General features: G+C 46.1%; 2 protein-coding genes across 2 annotated transcripts in view; both read left to right on the forward strand.

Annotated features, from left to right (window-relative positions):
* The window catches only part of LOC139750048 (uncharacterized), a 49,574-nt gene extending 38,447 nt beyond the window's left edge, over positions 1 to 11,127 (forward strand). The window contains exons 12-19 of the mRNA XM_071664386.1: positions 1,805 to 1,928; positions 2,218 to 2,341; positions 6,762 to 6,921; positions 7,312 to 7,605; positions 8,169 to 8,385; positions 8,582 to 8,737; positions 9,780 to 9,972; positions 10,932 to 11,127. Coding sequence (XP_071520487.1) covers positions 1,805 to 1,928; positions 2,218 to 2,341; positions 6,762 to 6,921; positions 7,312 to 7,605; positions 8,169 to 8,385; positions 8,582 to 8,737; positions 9,780 to 9,972; positions 10,932 to 11,127 — 1,464 coding nt within the window. The remainder of the gene's footprint in view (positions 1 to 1,804; positions 1,929 to 2,217; positions 2,342 to 6,761; positions 6,922 to 7,311; positions 7,606 to 8,168; positions 8,386 to 8,581; positions 8,738 to 9,779; positions 9,973 to 10,931) is intronic.
* A 6,611-nt stretch (positions 11,128 to 17,738) lies between these two features.
* LOC139750303 (uncharacterized) overlaps positions 17,739 to 18,834 on the forward strand; it is a 189,323-nt gene continuing 188,227 nt past the window's right edge. The window contains exon 1 of the mRNA XM_071664927.1: positions 17,739 to 17,799. Coding sequence (XP_071521028.1) covers positions 17,753 to 17,799 — 47 coding nt within the window. The 5' untranslated portion in view covers positions 17,739 to 17,752. The remainder of the gene's footprint in view (positions 17,800 to 18,834) is intronic.

The following is an 18,834-nucleotide window of genomic DNA, read 5'->3' on the forward strand; positions in this document are numbered from 1 at the left end:
GCGGGTGGTGGTTTAGACGCCTGATGGCGGGGCCACACCAACACAAGACAATGTTTGGAACATTTTGCGTAAAAGAAGTCAACACTGTTGGCAGGGAGAGGTGTCATAATCGCACGATCCACACCAGCCAGTGAGCGTGGTAATACGTGAGTGAGGATGTCATCCCAGCAGTATTCACAGCTCTGATAAATGTGTAGTGGGAGGCAACGTCGTCATCCTAGCAGTATTCACAGCACTGATAATGTGTAGTGGGAGGCACGTCGTCATCCTAGCAGCATTCACAGCTCTGATAAATGTGTAGTGGGAGGCACGTCGTCATCCTAGCAGTATTCACAGCACTGATAATGTGTAGTGGGAGGCAACGTCGTCATCCTAGCAGCATTCACAGCTCTGATAAATGTGTAGTGGGAGGCACGTCGTCATCCTAGCAGTATTCACAGCTCTGATAAATGTGTAGTGGGAGGCAACGTCGTCATCCTAGCAGCATTCACAGCTCTGATAAATGTGTAGTGGGAGGCAACGTCGTCATCCTAGCAGTATTCACAGCACTGATAATGTGTAGTGGGAGGCACGTCGTCATCCTAGCAGTATTCACAGCTCTGATAAATGTGTAGTGGGAGGCAACGTCGTCATCCTAGCAGCATTCACAGCTCTGATAAATGTGTAGTGGGAGGCAACGTCGTCATCCTAGCAGTATTCACAGCACTGATAATGTGTAGTGGGAGGCACGTCGTCATCCTAGCAGCATTCACAGCTCTGATAAATGTGTAGTGCGAGGCAACGTCGTCATCCTAGCAGTATTCACAACACTGATAATGTGTAGTGGGAGGCAGCGTCGTCGCCGACAGTATTGCCAACACTAATGTGGCCAACATATACGTGTAGTACTCCACAGTATGTTGATAACACAGTTGCCAATGCATGGTACGGACATGGGTGCTGAGTGAGACCGACGATGGCAGGTGGACGAGGGACACATGATCATGGCTGGAGGGAGACGAAAACACACACACTCCGCTATCAACTCCTCGCTTCCTGCCAAACCTCCTTCTCCCCCTGCGTTGACCTCCTTTACTGTGAAGTTCACGTGATCGAGATCATAAGTTCTGATGTATGTTTAGTTAAGTGTAATGTTAGTGATCATAAGTTCTGATGTATGTTTAGTTAGGTGTAATGTTGTACCTTCACTAGGACTAGTGGTGTCAGGTGTAACAACAACACACGTTCGAGAAACGAGTCTCCAGAGTGTTTTTTTACCAGGCAATATTTTCTTAAGTAAAGATTTATTTCACGTTATGATTTTCTCTTTTTATATTTAATTATACTTTACACCATTGCACCGAGTCAGTGTTTGTATGGCTTCTCATTTCTTTCAGTGACCATGTGGCCATGAATTGCATTTCTGATAGGTGTTTGATATTTTCCAATACATATATTTTCTTCATTCCTCATCTGGCTCGCCTGTTACCCTGGACGAAGTTGCCAGACACCGCTTTTGAATCATCCAGTCACGTGTCCTGACCTGATGACATAGAACGCCCGGGACCTTTTCTAACCTGCAGCGTCCCGTGTCGTGGAACACTATCGCCAGACTCTTTCATTATATGAAATCGATGAAAAAGGAGGAGGAGGAGGTGCGCCCTGGAAAACTTTTTAATTTTCCTGGAACCATCATGTGGCGAGGTCATTAGATTTTTCCCTCCAAACCTCATTAGTTGCGATGGCGGTCATGGAGGTGAACTCTTGAAAAATATATACATTTTTTCTTTACCGGGTTACTGACGCTGCTGGCTTCCTCCGTCAGGTGGGCACGGTGGCGGACCTGGTGCTGGCCTTACGTCACCACGACTTCGAGCCCATGGCGGAGGCTCTGTGGCAGGAGGTGTCCCGGGTGGTGAGCAGCGCTGGGGGCACCCTGGCCTCCCTAGGTGAGCTGAGCCATCTACTGATGTGGGGTGGTACACTCTCCCCCTCCCTCACATACTGGGTCTAACCTCAATATTCATTTTAATGGTTGCTGAAGGTCTGAAACGAAACTTCAATGCCTGGCACTGATGATGCAGGTTTTTGAATGGCGTTGCAATGTATTGATTTACTTTTTTTTTTTTTCAAGGAACATAATGTATATAACATTCTGGTTACACTTAGTTCGTTAATAGAAGCTTGGGGGTGTACCGTAAGACGTCTCTGAGGTAGTGAGGATGTGTTCTGTTACAGACGGCCCGATGGATCCGGTGTTCTTCCTCCTGGCGGCCTTCGTGGACCAGCTGTTTGCACGGTGGCAGGAGCAACACACACAGCCCCCCACGTACGCCCGCCACCTCCTGCTGAGACCCTTCAAGTAAGTGATATCCAGGTTGGCCGATACAAGTAAGGCAGTGTATGTGCCCACCAGAATCTATTGATGATGAGTTTGAGAAGATATATTCTGTTGGATCCATGCTAAAGTATGCTAGATCTTTAATTGATAAACCCTTTGAGTTGGCAAAGAAATCATTTTATAGAGTTGAACCCAAACCTCCCCTTGATACCAAGAATCTTTTAGTTCTCCCTTTTGGTAATGATTTTATTTACTTCCCAGGTTGCCGAAATCCTTTAATATAAATGTAGCCTTCAGCAATAACAATGGTATAAAGAATATCTTGATCAAAAACTCACCAGAAAAATCTACGGGCTGTGTTGACAGAGTATCATGTAAACACTGTAACACGTTTTCTATTGGGCAGACTAGAAAGGATCTATATGTTAGACTTAGATAATATAAATATAGTATAAGAACAGGACGAGAATCAAGTGCTTTGTTTAATCATGTTAGAAATTATGACCATTGTATTGACTTGAGAAATTATGACCATTGTATTGACTTGAGTAATGCCAGTTCAATTATTGATTAACTCCTTAACCACGATAAATTTCGCTGAATCTTCTGTTATCATGTACACAAAGAATTATTAATATTAGTGAAATTCTATAGAAATTGGATAGCTTTATCATAGGCAAAACTTGTAAACATTTCCCTTTCTTGTCCACATAATGAAAATTTTATGACCCGAACGCACCAACCTGAACACCGCCATCCGGTAATGGTTGTTTACCAATGGCGTCTTAACAATGTTTCTTCCTTGTATATCAGCTGACTAATCTACGTCTTCTATCTCATTCTTGTATCTTCCCTGTTCAAGTGAGATTACCATTTGGATTCATAGCCATGGTTTAGGTAAAACCTCTTGATTAAGACATCAACGACCCAACTAGGCCAGTGGACTGCCAAGCATACTTTGACTACTCGCTTTCCTGTGGGCTAAGGAAAGTCAATAAACTTCTTACATTTAATGCCTAAGTGAAATGACATGAGTCCACATACCATGACAGTGACATGTTTCTGTGTGCGCGGTCACTGGGATATTTTAACATGTAAGGCTACTTAACAGTATCAGAAATAATGTGGCATGCATCCTAACACATCTACTTAGATATCTATGGCTACTTACAGTATCAGAATGTGGCATGCATCCTAACATTAATGCTAATAGTAACTAAACATCCTCATTGACAGTTGCAAAGGACTTCTTGTTCTCTGGTGCTACAAGTTCACTTGAGCGTGGAACACTTTTTGACACATGGTTTTAGCGGGATTGTGGGTAACTTGATGCACCCGGGTCTCTGGGCGTTAGAGTGTCCGTGGCCTAGCGATGGAACCTCTTCCTCCACGTTAGGTCGGTCCGTGCTTGCGTTTCATAGAGAGACGCCGTACCGCTTCTGCTGGGTCAAGCACGCCACAGGCATGTCCTTAAGACTCTCCCCAGCTGGGCCCCTGACTAGTACCCTACAGCTTCTCTATCCAAACAGCTGCTTGACCCCGGGCTGGGTGTCTTTAGGGAGATAGGGTACTCACTGAGTCTCGTCTGTGTATTGCATGACCCGGAATCACGTTGGGTTACCAAGGCGAATATCTTAGTTTCCCTGGTCAATCACCTCACTATGTCACCTCTCCACACTCGATCTATTGTACTTGATGTCATTATTTGATGTTGTATAACTGTATGTTCTTCTTTGAGCACCGTAAATAGTAAACGTTTGCACTTGGCTTAATCCTATATGGAAACAATTTTATCTCTGTGATTAACCTACAGTTACACTCGTGATACATGGCACGGGTTATTTTTACGTGTTAATTCCTTACATCATTCTTTTATTATTTCAGTATGATTTGCTCCTTACTAGTTAAACAATCTTACAAGATTACCAATAATTGGCATTCCCCCCCCTCCCTCTGCGTGGCCTGCGCGGGGTTGCCACATGACTATCCTTCCACTTTATAGAGGCTCTAGTGATATTGTCTACTGTATGCTTACTTGCAAGTTATTGTCAATATATCAAATAACAACTATACGTCAATAGCACTGAACTGTGGTACAGGTTAGACAGATATGGCAACACTGGCTACCATCTGGTTCCTTGTTGATTCCGTCTGTGTTTGCTCTTCCCGATAAAAGATATGGCAGCGCCATGAATGGATACACAATCAGATCTCACCTTCTCCAACGCGTCTATCCTGATGATACAGCGCTGGTGGCTGATTCACGTGAGAAACTGCAGAAGCTGGTGACTGAGTTTGGTAAAGTGTGTGAAAGAAGAAAGTTAAGAGTAAATGTGAATAAGAGCAAGGTTATTAGGTACAGTAGGGTTGAGGGTCAAGTCAATTGGGAGGTGAGTTTGAATGGAGAAAAACTGGAGGAAGTGAAGTGTTTTAGATGTCTGGGAGTGGATCTGGCAGCGGATGGAACCATGGAAGCGGAAGTGGATCATAGGGTGGGGGAGGGGGCGAAAATTCTGGGAGCCTTGAAGAATGTGTGGAAGTCGAGAACATTATCTCGGAAAGCAAAGATGGGTATGTTTGAAGGAATAGTGGTTCCAACAATGTTGTATGGTTGCGAGGCGTGGGCTATGGATAGAGTTGTTCGCAGGAGGATGGATGTGCTGGAAATGAGATGTTTGAGGACAATGTGTGGTGTGAGGTGGTTTGATCGAGTAAGTAACGTAAGGGTAAGAGAGATGTGTGGAAATAAAAAGAGCGTGGTTGAGAGAGCAGAAGAGGGTGTTTTGAAATGGTTTGGGCACATGGAGAGAATGAGTGAGGAAAGATTGACCAAGAGGATATATGTGTCGGAGGTGGAGGGAACGAGGAGAAGAGGGAGACCAAATTGGAGGTGGAAAGATGGAGTGAAAAAGATTTTGTGTGATCGGGGCCTGAACATGCAGGAGGGTGAAAGGAGGGCAAGGAATAGAGTGAATTGGAGCGATGTGGTATACCGGGGTTGACGTGCTGTCAGTGGATTGAATCAAGGCATGTGAAGCGTCTGGGGTAAACCATGGAAAGCTGTGTAGGTATGTATATTTGCGTGTGTGGACGTATGTATATACATGTGTATGGGGGTGGGTTGGGCCATTTCTTTCGTCTGTTTCCTTGCGCTACCTCGCAAACGCGGGAAACAGCGACAAAGCAAAAAAAAAAAAAAAATATATATATATATATATATATATATATATATATATATATATATATATATATATATATGTATATATATATATATATATATATATAGACACATGTACATATTCATATTTGTTTACCTTCATCCGTTCCTGGCGCTACCCCGCCCTACAGGAAACAGCATCGCTATCCCCTGCTTCAGCGAGGTAGCGCCAGGAAAATAGACAAAAAAGGCCACCTTCGTTCGCACTCAGTCTTTAGCTCTCATGTGTAATGCACCGAAACTACAGCTTCCTATCCACATTTAGGCCCCACAAACCTTTCCATGGTTTAACCCAGACGTTTCACATTGACACCACATCGACCCTGGTATATCACATTGTTCCAATTCATGTTATTCCGTACACGCCTCTCACCCTCCTGTATGTTCAGGTCCCGATCGCTCAGAATTTTTTTCACTCCATCCTTCCATCTCTAATTTGGTCTCCCACTTCTTGTTCCCTTCACCTCTGACACATATATCCTCTTTATCATGCATGAATGGAAACATTCATCATTACCAGGGGTAATAAGGATAACTGTCTGCGATATGGCTCAGCCACATAGACAGTGTACCCGACAACGTGGCAGCGGTACTGTATACCCAGCCATCTGTGGTGGTCACATTCCCCTCAGCCCCAGCCATCTGTGGTGGTCACATTCCCCTCGGCCCCAGCCATCTGTGGTGGTCTCATTCCCCTCAGCCCCAGCCATCTGTGGTGGTCTCATTCCCCTCGGCCCCAGCCATCTGTGGTGGTCTCATTCCCCTCGGCCCTAGCCATCTGTGGTGGTCTCATTCCCCTCGGCCCCAGCCATCTGTGTTGGTCTCATTCCCCTCGGCCTCCGCCATCTGTGGTGGTCTCATTCCCCTCAATCCCAGCCATCTGTGGTAGTCTCATTCCCCTCAGCCCCAGCCATCTGTGGTGGTCACATTCCCCTCGGCCCCAGTCATCTGTGGTTGTCTCATTCTCCTCAGCCTCAGCCATTTGTTGTGGTCTCATTCCCCTCGGCCCCAGCCATCTGTGGTAGTCTCATTCCCCTCAGCCCCAGCCATCTCTGGTGGTCACATTCCCCTCAGCCCCAGCCATCTCTGGTGGTCACATTCCCCTCGGCCCCAGCCATCTATAGGAACATACATTCCACCGGCCATGCCCTTTTCAAATTCCCACTGGACTTATGGTTGACCAACACTGATAGTAACATAGGCTTCTCTTCTTGCTTCCATCAGCGTCACTCTGTTGGAGGCGTGGGTCCCGGACTGGAGCTGTGGCACCTACGAGAGGTTCTCGTGGGCTGGTGATTGTGAGGAACCTCCTGAAGCAGTCGCAGCCGGTGAACTGGCCAGGGTGTCGGCTTCTTTACTGGATGCCTTGTCCGGACAGCCTAGGGTGAGGCGTTAGGGAGCAGGGAAGGTGGTTGTAAGTGTCTGACTGGGGACGATGTGTTTGCTACACAGAGGATGTAAGATACGGTGGGATGACTGCTTGTGGGACCAGGTCACACACAGTAGACGATGCTTTACGATGCTTGAAATGGGTTAATAAAGGGAAGGAAATATATCTGCATTAGGATACCAGCAAGAAAATTTGTCTTTGTTATATGATTAGCTTGTGAAACTATTATATTCTTTCAGAAACACATACATTGTCTGTTAGATTATTCAGCTGTAACTTGACAAGACTCAGGTCTGAACTGATGCTAAGTTAACCAAAGTTTCTTGTCCAGCGGCGCAACACGAGTTGCTAGGACGCCCTCTTAAGTACAGTGTCTGTCACCAGGAATTCCTGGAGCTCCTGAAACTTGACCCGGAGGAGAGGTCTTCAGGACCTGAAACACACGGTGACGGTGGCTCCAGGTCGCTTCAAGAGGAATTGGAGGAGAGAATGATGTCCTGGCGTGGCCTGACGTGGCGGGAGGGAGATGGAGCGGCTTCCTATGTGGTCACGACCCCAACACCTGCTGTCGCTGCTCCTGCTGGCTCACATCCTGCCTCTTCTGCTGCTGTTCCTGCTGACGCTACTACTGCACCTACCACCGCCACTACTGCTGTTCCTGCACCCCGCCGTATACAGGTACGTTGGCCTCGTCTTCAGGTGTGTGAAAAAAAATCTTTTTCCGTGTTAGCAGCCACCCAGACCTCATTACGGGCCTTGTTATGCCCTCGTGTTTTGTGCGGGAAAGTGACCACTTGTGTGTGGTTTTTGTTGTTTTTAAAGAGAATCGGTTTACCTGTAGTGGCGGCGAGGGAGTGGCAAGCGAAGCCACGCGTCTCGCTTAATTAAAGGTACAGGAAAATAATGGTTCAGAAAAATAGATCAAGGAGACCCAGCGAGAATTAGAAGGTAACCTTGTTGTGACCGGCAAGATAACGCAACCTGCTCATTTATGAGGTTACTAGTGAATTACACTTTTAAAACTACAGAGTACAACAACTTTACCCCTCGAGTACGATGACTGAAATCGTACTGAAGGGTAGGTCATCGTACTGAAGAGGTCGAAATGTCGTACTCACAGCGTTAAGTCATTCACGACTTTCATTTACGATTTTCCTTTATTCTTGTTTCCATGATTATTATGTCTGTGAGGTTGTGCCCACAGATATATGCCCACACTTGACCCAGGCCTCCTCTGGCAGGGTCTGGAGGGCATGGGCGTGCGGAGTGAGTGGATAGCCTGGTGGTGCGGGTGTCGGGGTCCGCGGGCCCCGTGTGGTGACCAGATTGTGGCCCAGCTCACGCAACACGTCAACCTCCTCAGTAACATCACAGCCGACGGTGCCACCATCACCAGCAGCCCCACAGTCAACACCTGTGGTCGATGTGACATCGCCTGGCACTCCCCATATGATGAAGGTAGTTCTCAGTACCACCGTCTTCTAGGAATAATCTTATATCTCTCTCGCTTAACCGACCATCCACATGCTTCAGTGAGGTACATGAAGCAGATTGCACCTTGAGGTCTCCTGGAAGTGGACATATGGAGAGATATGAAGCTTCCCACCAGATCGTGGACTGGTCGTGGAGTAATTCCTATGTGTTCCTCCTGCAGACCCGTGCGCCAGCTCTCCCTGTATGAACGGTGGTCAGTGCCTGGTGTTCGGACGTGGGCGACGTGGCTCCTACCAGTGCCTGTGTGACCCCAGCCACCGCGGGAGGCGCTGCGCCACACGCGCCCCGCCCAACTGCTTCCTCCCTCCAGCCTTAGGTAAGTACTCCCGGCGTCAAACACCTTGTGAGGTTACCGCCGCTGCTGCTTACCTCGTTCTGCGTGACGGTATTGTATCTCTGAGTGGGGGAGAGAGAAGTCTGCCTCCGTACTCCCCGCGTGTCGAAGAGGGCGACTAAAGGGGATGGGAGCGAGGCTGGAAACCCTCCCCTTCTTGTATTTCAATTTCTAAGAGATGAAACAGAAGGAGCCGCGGGGAGTGCTCATCCTCCTCGAAGACTCAGATTGGGTTGTCTGAATGTGTGTGGATGTAACCACGATGAGAAGAAAGGAGAGATAGGTAGTATGTTTGAGGAGAGAAACCTGGATGTTCTGGCTCTGATTGAAACAATGCTCAAGGATAAAAGGGAACAATTGGTTGGAAATGTCTCGGGAGTAAAGTCGGGGGTTAGTGAGAGGACAAAAGCTGAGGAAGGAGCAGCACTACTGATGCAGGAGTTATGGGAGTGTGTGGTAGTGTGAGAGATTTAATTCTAGATTGATATAGGCTACACTGAAAGTGCATAGCGAGAGATGGGTGATTATTGGTACTTATGTACCTGGTCATGAGAAGATCATGAGAGGCAAGTGTTTTGGTAGCAGCTGAGTGTCAGTAGTTTTGATGCACGAGACCGGGTATTAGTGATGGGTGATTTAAATGCAAAGGTAAGTAATATGGCAGGTACAGTTGATATCTCCCTCAGCTGTCCCTTAGGACAATCTCTCTCTCTCTCTCTCTCTCTCTCTCTCTCTCTCTCTCTCTCTCTCTCTCTCTCTCTCTCTCTCTCTCTCTCTCACCTAACCGACGGGTTAGGTATCTTATCTTTATCTCTCGGTTGCCCACCAGAAGCCAGAGGGCGTCCTGCTTTGATCTTGGTTATTTGGACGACTGTAGCTTGATTGGTTAGCTGTGTTTGTGGTGGGTTAATGACTCTCGTTAGCAGATTAGTTACTAACTACTTGACTTGTTTGATAAGTGACTGAGTAGATGTTGAATGATGAACAGTTTTCTTGACTCCGCCTTCTGTCCGTCTGTGAGCAGGGAGGTGTTCGCCAGGGGCGAGGCAGAACACGTCCCAGCGATGGTACTACAGCCCGAGGGAGGGCACCTGCCTCTCCTTCACCTTCTCTGGCTGCGGCGGCAACTCCAACAACCACCCCTCCTACAGCGCTTGCCTCCACGCCTGCACCAGGGGCACCTGCTGCCGCCTTAAACCTGCCCACGACTACAACTGGTAAGGATAGGTGAAGCATTGATAGTTATCCAATACTTGTCGTTGATATTGTCTTGTGTATGTTGTGTTGTGTGGGTTCAGGGGCCACTGTAGCGTACAGATCTAAAGGTTTGTGACCAAAGATATGTTTACTGAGATCAGTCTTACGTAACAGTGAGTACTCTATAATGTTGCAAGCAATAGCTGCTTGTCTTTCGATATGTCTAAAGGATCAAATCCCATTTTGATACAGTGATCAGCGAAGCGGTGTTTGACCCAGTCTAGCATCACTGTAGCCTCTGAAGCTACGGGGATGGTTGAAGCTGCTTTGTAGGTTGTCGTGAGGAGATGTTTCCGTAGCCTCTCCTATCTAGCTTCCTGCAGCGGTTAGAATGTCACTGATAATATACTTGCCTCCACTTGTTCGTCCCTCGCCAGTCACCTTACAAGGCGGCCTCAGACAATGTCCCAGGAGTGAAAAAAAAAATGTTTTCTGTGTTTTTTCTTCCTCTGTAATGATGTCTTTATTCCTTTTTGTTTACAGTAACATCATCATTATATAGGGAAGCCGAGCAATTTGCCGTAGTATGAAGTGAATCTGTAAAGTAATTGTGGATGAAATTTCCGACAACCAGTGTGTTTTAACAACTGTTTTATGAGAGTAAAATTTTAGATTATTTGAAAAAAACCTTGACCAGAAATATCAGTCAGGATGAACGAATCCTTCATGAGATGTTTTGTGTATGTAGCATGACCTGGGTCATGGATGTGAAAGTTGTATCCCTGGCAGAGGGTGAGTGTGGGGCTCCTTCTCCGTCAGGAGCCTCTGTATTCCTGTAGGTGCGTTAAGGAAGACATTGGGGGAAAGGTGAGATTTGTGACGTTGCCAGCCTGAGGGTATCATGTATCAAACATCTCTCGAATATTTTAAGAAGATTACATCCGAAGTCTTGACTGTTTCCCCACACACTGTCACGCAGGCCCCGGGATGTGGAGGAGCTGGCCTCTGGTGTGGGTCATGCTGAGGAGAACTCCACCCTTGTAACAGGAGACGCCCACAACTCCAGCCAGCAGCAGCAGCTGGTCCACTTTGCCCACACTTCCCTCACAGTCACTGGGCTGACACAGGGTCGACATCTTGCAGGCAAGTTATGTGTGTTTCTCACGTCCCTATGAACAATAAATCTCACGTCTCCATTAACAATATCTTTCACGTCTCCATAAACAATAACTCACGTCCCCATTAACGATAACTCTTATGTCCCCATTAACTATAACTCGTGTCCCCATGAACAATAACTCACGTCCCTATTAACAATAACACACGTCCCCATTATCAGTATCTCGCTTCCCCATTTGCAATAACTCTCACGACCCCATTAACAATAGCGCTCACATATCCATTAACAATAACTCTCACGTTCCCATTCATAATAACTTTAACTGTTTTCTTTGTTGATATTTTCTCCAAGTCAAGAAGGCTATACAAGTTGTTTGTTGTTTCCAGTTCATTTCGTTGTAAGTCTGTGCCTGTTTGAACGATATTTCTTGAAAGACATGTATGGTACTGGCATACATACCAGCTGCACGGGAAACATGCTTTACATGCATTGAGCAACTTTTAGCGTCAGTTCCTGTAGGAATGTGTTAAGAAGTTAATTCGACCTTCACGAGGGCCGCCTCGGCCCACAACTCGAATGCGTTTTGAAGGTAACTTGTGAGATGTTGACATGAGAGGTGTTGAGGCCAGCAGTGGTAGGGCTTGACACTGACATCCTGCGTGTATGTATCTGTCCGTTTCCAAGAATAGAATTTCACACTTCTTAATGAAAATGTGAAATTGAACACAGCTACGTATCTTGGGCTTCGCAATAGAACTAAGATTGACATGGTATTTCATAGCAACATACAGACAGAACTTATGGGAAGTTCCAGTATAGTATATGATTTACGAATGATATTTGTTTGATGTTATAAATTAGTATTTATGTATTCCTTAACGACCCCAGACTTTCCGTCAACAATGATATTTCAGAAGTCCTACATAACTCGCCTTTAAGGTTTGCATATCACTTTTCTTTAGAACTGTATTAGAAAAATGATTCCCAGTTAGTGTGTTGCCATGGGCTGTCCTCAAAACCTGGTAGTTTGTGACTATGTGAGTGACGGCGTCACGGGTGTGGGCGGTACAGGGGAGACAACCTCATCCTCCACCTGCCAGGCAACATCTCACTAGGACTTTGTCAGGATCTGGTTGGGATTATTTCTGGATGCAGTTATTACTACCTTCCTCCTGCCTCTCTCATATCCTGACTTACTGACTCTCCTACTGTCGTTTATTATAGCTATACTCAATGCATATATATATATATATATATATATATATATATATATATATATATTGGAAATCTCTGGTATCATAAAAGATAGCGAGGCACAACGTTATATAACACATCAACAAATTCCTTTTGTGACGACCTCAACATTATTATTTTTCTCCCCTCAACTTTGGGAAATATGAGGGTATAGAGAGGGTGTCGCCTCCTCCCGCCATATATAATCGTCCTACAACTTGGGAGTTTCGCCTCCTGGGGAGAGTTGTGTGAACTTATGTCTTCGCGCGTAAAGTTTTAAGTGGTGGCGGGAAGATATTTTTGACCTGTATTGGATGTTGAGGAAACTCTGCCCGACACTTCCCGGCCAGCCCCTCCACCCGCCAGTGAGGCCAGCCCCTCCACCCGCCAGTGAGGCCAGCCCGTCCACCCGCCAGTGAGGCCAGCCCCTCCACCCGCCAGTGAGGCCAGCCCCTCCACCCGCCAGTGAAGCCAGCCCCTCCACCCGCCAGTGAGGCCAGCCCCTCCACTCGCCAGTGAGGCCAGCCCCTCCTCCCGCCAGTGAGGCCAGCCCCTCCACCCGCCAGTGAGGCCAGCCCCTCCACTCGCCAGTGAGGCCAGCCCCTCCACCCGCCAGTGAGGCCAGCCCCTCCACTCGCCAGTGAGGCCAGCCTTTCCACCCGTCTGTAATGTCCTGCTGCTGCTGCTGCTGCTATTGATGGTGATGGTGTGTGTAGAGAGGGAGAGGTGTTCCTGAGCTCCACCCGTAAGTGGTAACACTGTGAGCGGGAATTCATCTTTGACGAGGCTATATTATCGTCATCCAGGGGTAACGGAGCCCACTTTCCTCTGCTCCAGCATGCAGGGGCACAGCCTGGAAGATGTAGGAACCCTATTAAACGGATCTTTATATATATATATATATATATATATATATATATATATATATATATATATATATATATACTGTTTTTCTCTTGTTCTTACTCGCCGTTTCCCGGTTTAGCAAGATAGCGCCAGGAGTAGACAAAGAAATGGCCTCATTCGCTCACACTGAATCTCTAGCTGTCTTGTATAATGCACCGGAGGCAGAGCCCTCTGTCCACAGCCAGGGTCTAGAGATCTTCCCGTTGTTTCGCCTGACCGCTTCATGTGCCCTGGTTCAGTTCATTCACAGCACGTCGCCCAATGTATATCACGTTGCCCCACTTCGCCCTATTCCTTACATGTTCAAGCCCAGAACACTCACAGCCTCTTGCACTCAGTCACTCCACTTCTTCGGGATCTTACTTTTTTCTTGTTCCCTCCACAACGTCATACCCCCTTAGTCATCCTCTCCATATGTCCGAACGATTTCGACAGCTTTCTCATACATACTCCTCATGCTATCTCATCTCATCTCTCTCTTTCCCTGTGACATCTTACCCGATTAACTCTCCTTGCATCGCATATTTTCCTCATATATTTCGTATCTAGCATCTTTACTCTCTTCCGTACTGTTTCATATTGGGTCTACGCCTAGCATCCACGCAACACCATCAAACATACCCATTTCTGTCCTCACCTCTCCCCCCAACACGTTCCTCATTGCACCCAGGACGTTCGTTCCTTCGCCCACCGTATAGCATATTTTAGCTTCCATGGTTCCGTTCGCTGCTATTTTTATTCCCAGGTTTCAAAATCAGTCCAATTGCTCCAAGTTCTGTGCGTTTAAACTCACACTCCAAATAACTTGTCTTTCCTCTGCTGAACTTATGACCCTTGCTTTAATCACATTTATTCTCCACTTTCTCCTTTCGCACGCTCTCCCAGACTCAACATATACAGTTTATCATTCGAATCTGCAACCAGTTCTGTGTCATCAACAAACAACTGTTCACTTCCTAGGTTCCCTCGTCCCTCTCTGCAAGACCCTTGCATTTACCTCCCTCACCACCTCATCCATAAACGAATTAAGTTTACAACCATGATATATCACACCCCTGCCGCAGACCCATCTTCTCTTGTAACCATTCCCTCTCCTCTCCTCCTATTCGCACACATACACACTCTACCTTACCAAAAAACAGTGTTCTTCCTCAATCTGATGTTCTGCAGATGCCTTCACGCTCTCAGTTACAGCTCTCCCATACACCTAGCCAAGTATACTGAACAAACTTATGCCTCTGTAGTTTGAACACTCACCTTTATCCCCCTTGTCTTTATACAGTGGCACTATACATTCATTTCTCCAATCCTCAGGCACCTCACTATGATCCATGCATACATTGAAAATCTAACCAATTAACAACACAGTCATCCACTTTTATTAAGAAATTCAACTACAGTACCATTCACTCCATCCGCCTTGCCACAGTCTATCTCACGCAAGACTTTCACCACCTCTTCTCTCTTCACCGAACCACTTTCCACTCTCTCACTCATACCTACTCGACCCAACCACCCAACACCTGTCTCGATCATCAAAGACATTCAACAGTCCTTCAGAATGTTCTCACCTCTCTGTGATGTTTGTGTATTTGTGGGCGAACCCAGGTGGGTGAACGCCTACAGCCCTCTTATGATATGTGTGAGAGAATCAGTATGTGTGTGCACGAGTGTTGCTCTCCAGTGGTGTGAATGAGTTGCCGCACTATATTGTTGCCATTTGCTTGTCTGAGTGGCTGGGTATGGCTGACGTGGCATGAACTTTGCTGTTGGAGTGTTCCCCTGTCATCGGTGCTTGGTGGGACTTCGGGAGTGTATCCTGCAGCGCTGCCGTGCACACCTCCCAAGCAATGGCACCTGTCATGCTTGTACCTCCGTAAGGCGTCAGACGTCAAACATTAGAACACAACACCATTGTTACCACTTCCATATTTACTTCTTTTATATATATATATTATATATATATATATATATATATATATATATATATATATATATATATATATATATATTATTGTTATTATTATTATTATCATTATTATTTTATTATTATACTTTGTCGCTGTCTCCCGCGTTAGCGATGTGGCGCAAGGAAACAGACGAAAGCATGGCCCAACCCATCCACATACACATGTATATACATACACGTCCACACATGCACATATACATACCTATACATTTCAATGTATATATATATATATATATATATATATATATATATATATATATATATACATTTTTTTTTTTTTCCAAAAGAAGGAACAGAAGGGGGCCAGGTGAGGATATTCCACAAAGGCCCGGTCCTCTGTTAACGCTACCTCGCTAATGCGGGAAATGGCGGATAGTTTAAAAGAAAGAAAAGAATATATATATATATATATATATATATATATATATATATATATATATATATATATATATATATATATACACACGTACATGATTCATACTTGAGCCTTTATTCATTTTCGTCGCCACCCCGCCACACACGAAATGGCAACCCCCTCCCCCCGCATGCGCGCGAGGTATGGCTAGGAAAAGACAACAAAGGCCACATTCTTTCACACTCAGTCTCTAGCTGTCATGTATAATGCACCGAAACCACAGTTCCCTTTCCACATCCAGGCCCTACAAAACTTTCCATGGTTTACCCCAGACGCTTCACATGCCCTGGTTCAATCCGTTGACAGCACGTCGACCCTGGTATACGACATCATTCCATTTCACTCTATTCCTTGCACGCCTTTCACCTTCCTGCGTGTTCAGGCCCCGATCGCTCAGAATCATTTTCACTCCATCCTTCCACCTCCAGTTTGGTCTTCCACTTCTCGTTCTCTCCACCTCTGACACATATATCCTCTTTGTCAATCTTTCCTCACTCATTCTCTCCATGTGACCAAACCATTTCAATACACCCTCTTCTGCTCTCTCAACCACACTGTCAACCACATTTCTCTTACCCTTTCATTAGTTGATCAAACCACCTCACACCACATATTGTCCTCAAACATCTCATTTCAAGCACATCCACCCTCCTCCGCACAACCCTATCTATTGCCCACGCCTCGCAACCATATAACATTGTTGAAACCACTATTCCTTCAAACATACCCATTTTTGCCTTCCGAGATAATTGTCTTGCCTTCCACACATTTTTCAACGCTCCCAGGACTTTCGCCCCCTCCCCTACCCTGTGACTCACTTCCGCTTCCATGGTTCCATCCGCTCCCAAATCCACTCCCAGATATCTAAAACACTTCACTTCCTCCACTTTTTCTCCATTCAAACTTACCTCCCAATTGACTTGTCCCTCAACCCTACTGTACCTAATGACGTTGCTCTTATTCACATTTACTCTCAGCTTTCTTCTTCCACACACTTTACCAAACTCAGTCACCATCTTCTGCAGTTTCTCACCCAAATCAGCCATCAGCGCTGTATCATCAGTGAACAACAACTGTCTCACTTCCCAAGCCCTCTCATCCACAACAGACTGCACACTTGCCCCTCTCTCCAAAACTCTTACATTTACCTCCCTAACAACCCCATCCATAAACAAATTAAACCATGGAGATATCACGCACCCCTGCCGCAAACAGACATGCCCCACATGCTCGATAAATACTTTTCACTGCTTCTAGCAGCTTACCTCCCACACCATATACTCTTAATACCTTCCACAGAGCATCTCTATCAACTCTATCATATATATGCCTTCTCCAGATCCGTAAATGCTACATACAAATCCATTTGTTTTTATAAGTATTTCTCACATTTTTCTAAGCAAACACCTGATCCACACATCCTCTACCACTTCTGAAACCACACAATCTGATGCTCTGTACATGCCTTCACCCTCTCAATCAATACCCTCCCATATTATTCCCCAGGAATATTCAGCAAACTTATACCTCTGTAATTTGAACACTCACCTTTATCCCCTTTGCCTTTGTACACTGGCACTATGCATGCATTTCGCCAATCCTCAGGCACTTCACCATGAGCCATACATACACTGAATATCCTCACCAACCAGTCAAGAACACAGTCACTCCCTTTTTTAATAAATTCCATTGCAATACCATCCAAACCCGCCGCCCTGCCGGCTTTCATCTTCCGCAAAGCTTTCATTACCTCCTCTTTGTTCATCAAATCATTCTCCCTGACCCTCTCACTTCGCACACCACCTCGACCAAAGCACCCTATATCTGCCACTCTATCATCTAACACATTCTACAAACCCTCAAAATACTCACTCCATCTCCTCACATCACCACTGCTTGTTCTTACCTCCCCATTAGCTCCCTTTCCCGATGTTCCCATTTGTTCTCTTGTCTTACGCACTTTATTTACCTCCTTCTAAAGCATCTTTTTATTCTTCCTAAAATTTAATGATACTCTCTCACCCCAACTCTCATTTGCCCTCTTTTTCACCTCATTACAGAGTAGCCAGTAAACGTAAAATTTGTGAGGTATAACAGAACTTGTAGTTTATGATTCACATATTTCTTGTTCTTCCAACAGACGTGATTCCAGAGGCGATGAACGTTACATCTGACAACCCTCCAGACTGCTCATGCTCCATCAGGTGGGTGTAACGCCTTGACATGTTCCGGCAGTAGGATGTGACGCCTTGACACATGCTCCAGTAGGTGGGTGTGACGCCTTGACATGCTCCAGCAGGTGGGTGTGACGCCTTTACATGCTCCAGCAGGTGATTAAAACACTAGTGAATGCTCCAGCAGGTGAGTGTAACACCTGTATATGCTGCAGTAGATGAGTATAACATCAATATATGCTCTAGCAGGTAAGTGTAATACCTGTATGTGCTCCAGCAGGTAGGTACAACACCTGTATGTGCTCCAGCAGGTAAGTACAACCCCTGTATGTGCTCCAGCAGGTAAGTACAACACATGTATGTGCTCCAGCAGGTAAGCACAACCCCTGTATGTACTCCAGCAGGTAGGTACAACACCTGTATGTGCTCCAGCAGGTAGGTACAACCCCTGTATGTACTCCAGCAGGTAAGTGTAATACCTGTATGTGCTCCAGCAGGTAAGTACAACACCTGTATGTGCTCCAGCAGGTAAGTACAACACATGTATGTGCTCCAGCAGGTAAGCACAACCCCTGTATGTACTCCAGCAGGTAGGTACAACACCTGTATGTGCTCCAGCAGGTAGGTACAACCCCTGTATGTGCTCCAGCAGGTAGGTACAACACCTGTATGTATCCAGCAGATAGGTACAGCCCCCTATGTGCTCCAGCAGGTAAGTACATCTGTATGTGCTCCAGCAGGTAAGTGCAACACCTGTATGTGCTCCAGCAGGTAAGTATAACACCTGTATGTGCTCCAGCAGGTAAGTACAACCCCTGTATGTGCTCCAGCAGGTAAGTACAACCCCTGTATGTACTCCAGCAGGTACGCACAACACCTGTATGTGATCCAGCAGGTAAGTACAACCCCTGTATGTGCTCCAGCAGGTAAGTACAACCCCTGTATGTGCTCCAGCAGGTAAGTACAACACCTGTATGTGCTCCAGCAGGTACGCACAACACCTGTATGTGATCCAGCAGGTAAGTACAACACCTGTATGTGCTCCAGCAGGTACGCACAGCACTT

Source organism: Panulirus ornatus, chromosome 9 (genome assembly GCF_036320965.1).
Source record: "Panulirus ornatus isolate Po-2019 chromosome 9, ASM3632096v1, whole genome shotgun sequence".
NCBI lineage: Eukaryota > Metazoa > Arthropoda > Malacostraca > Decapoda > Palinuridae > Panulirus > Panulirus ornatus.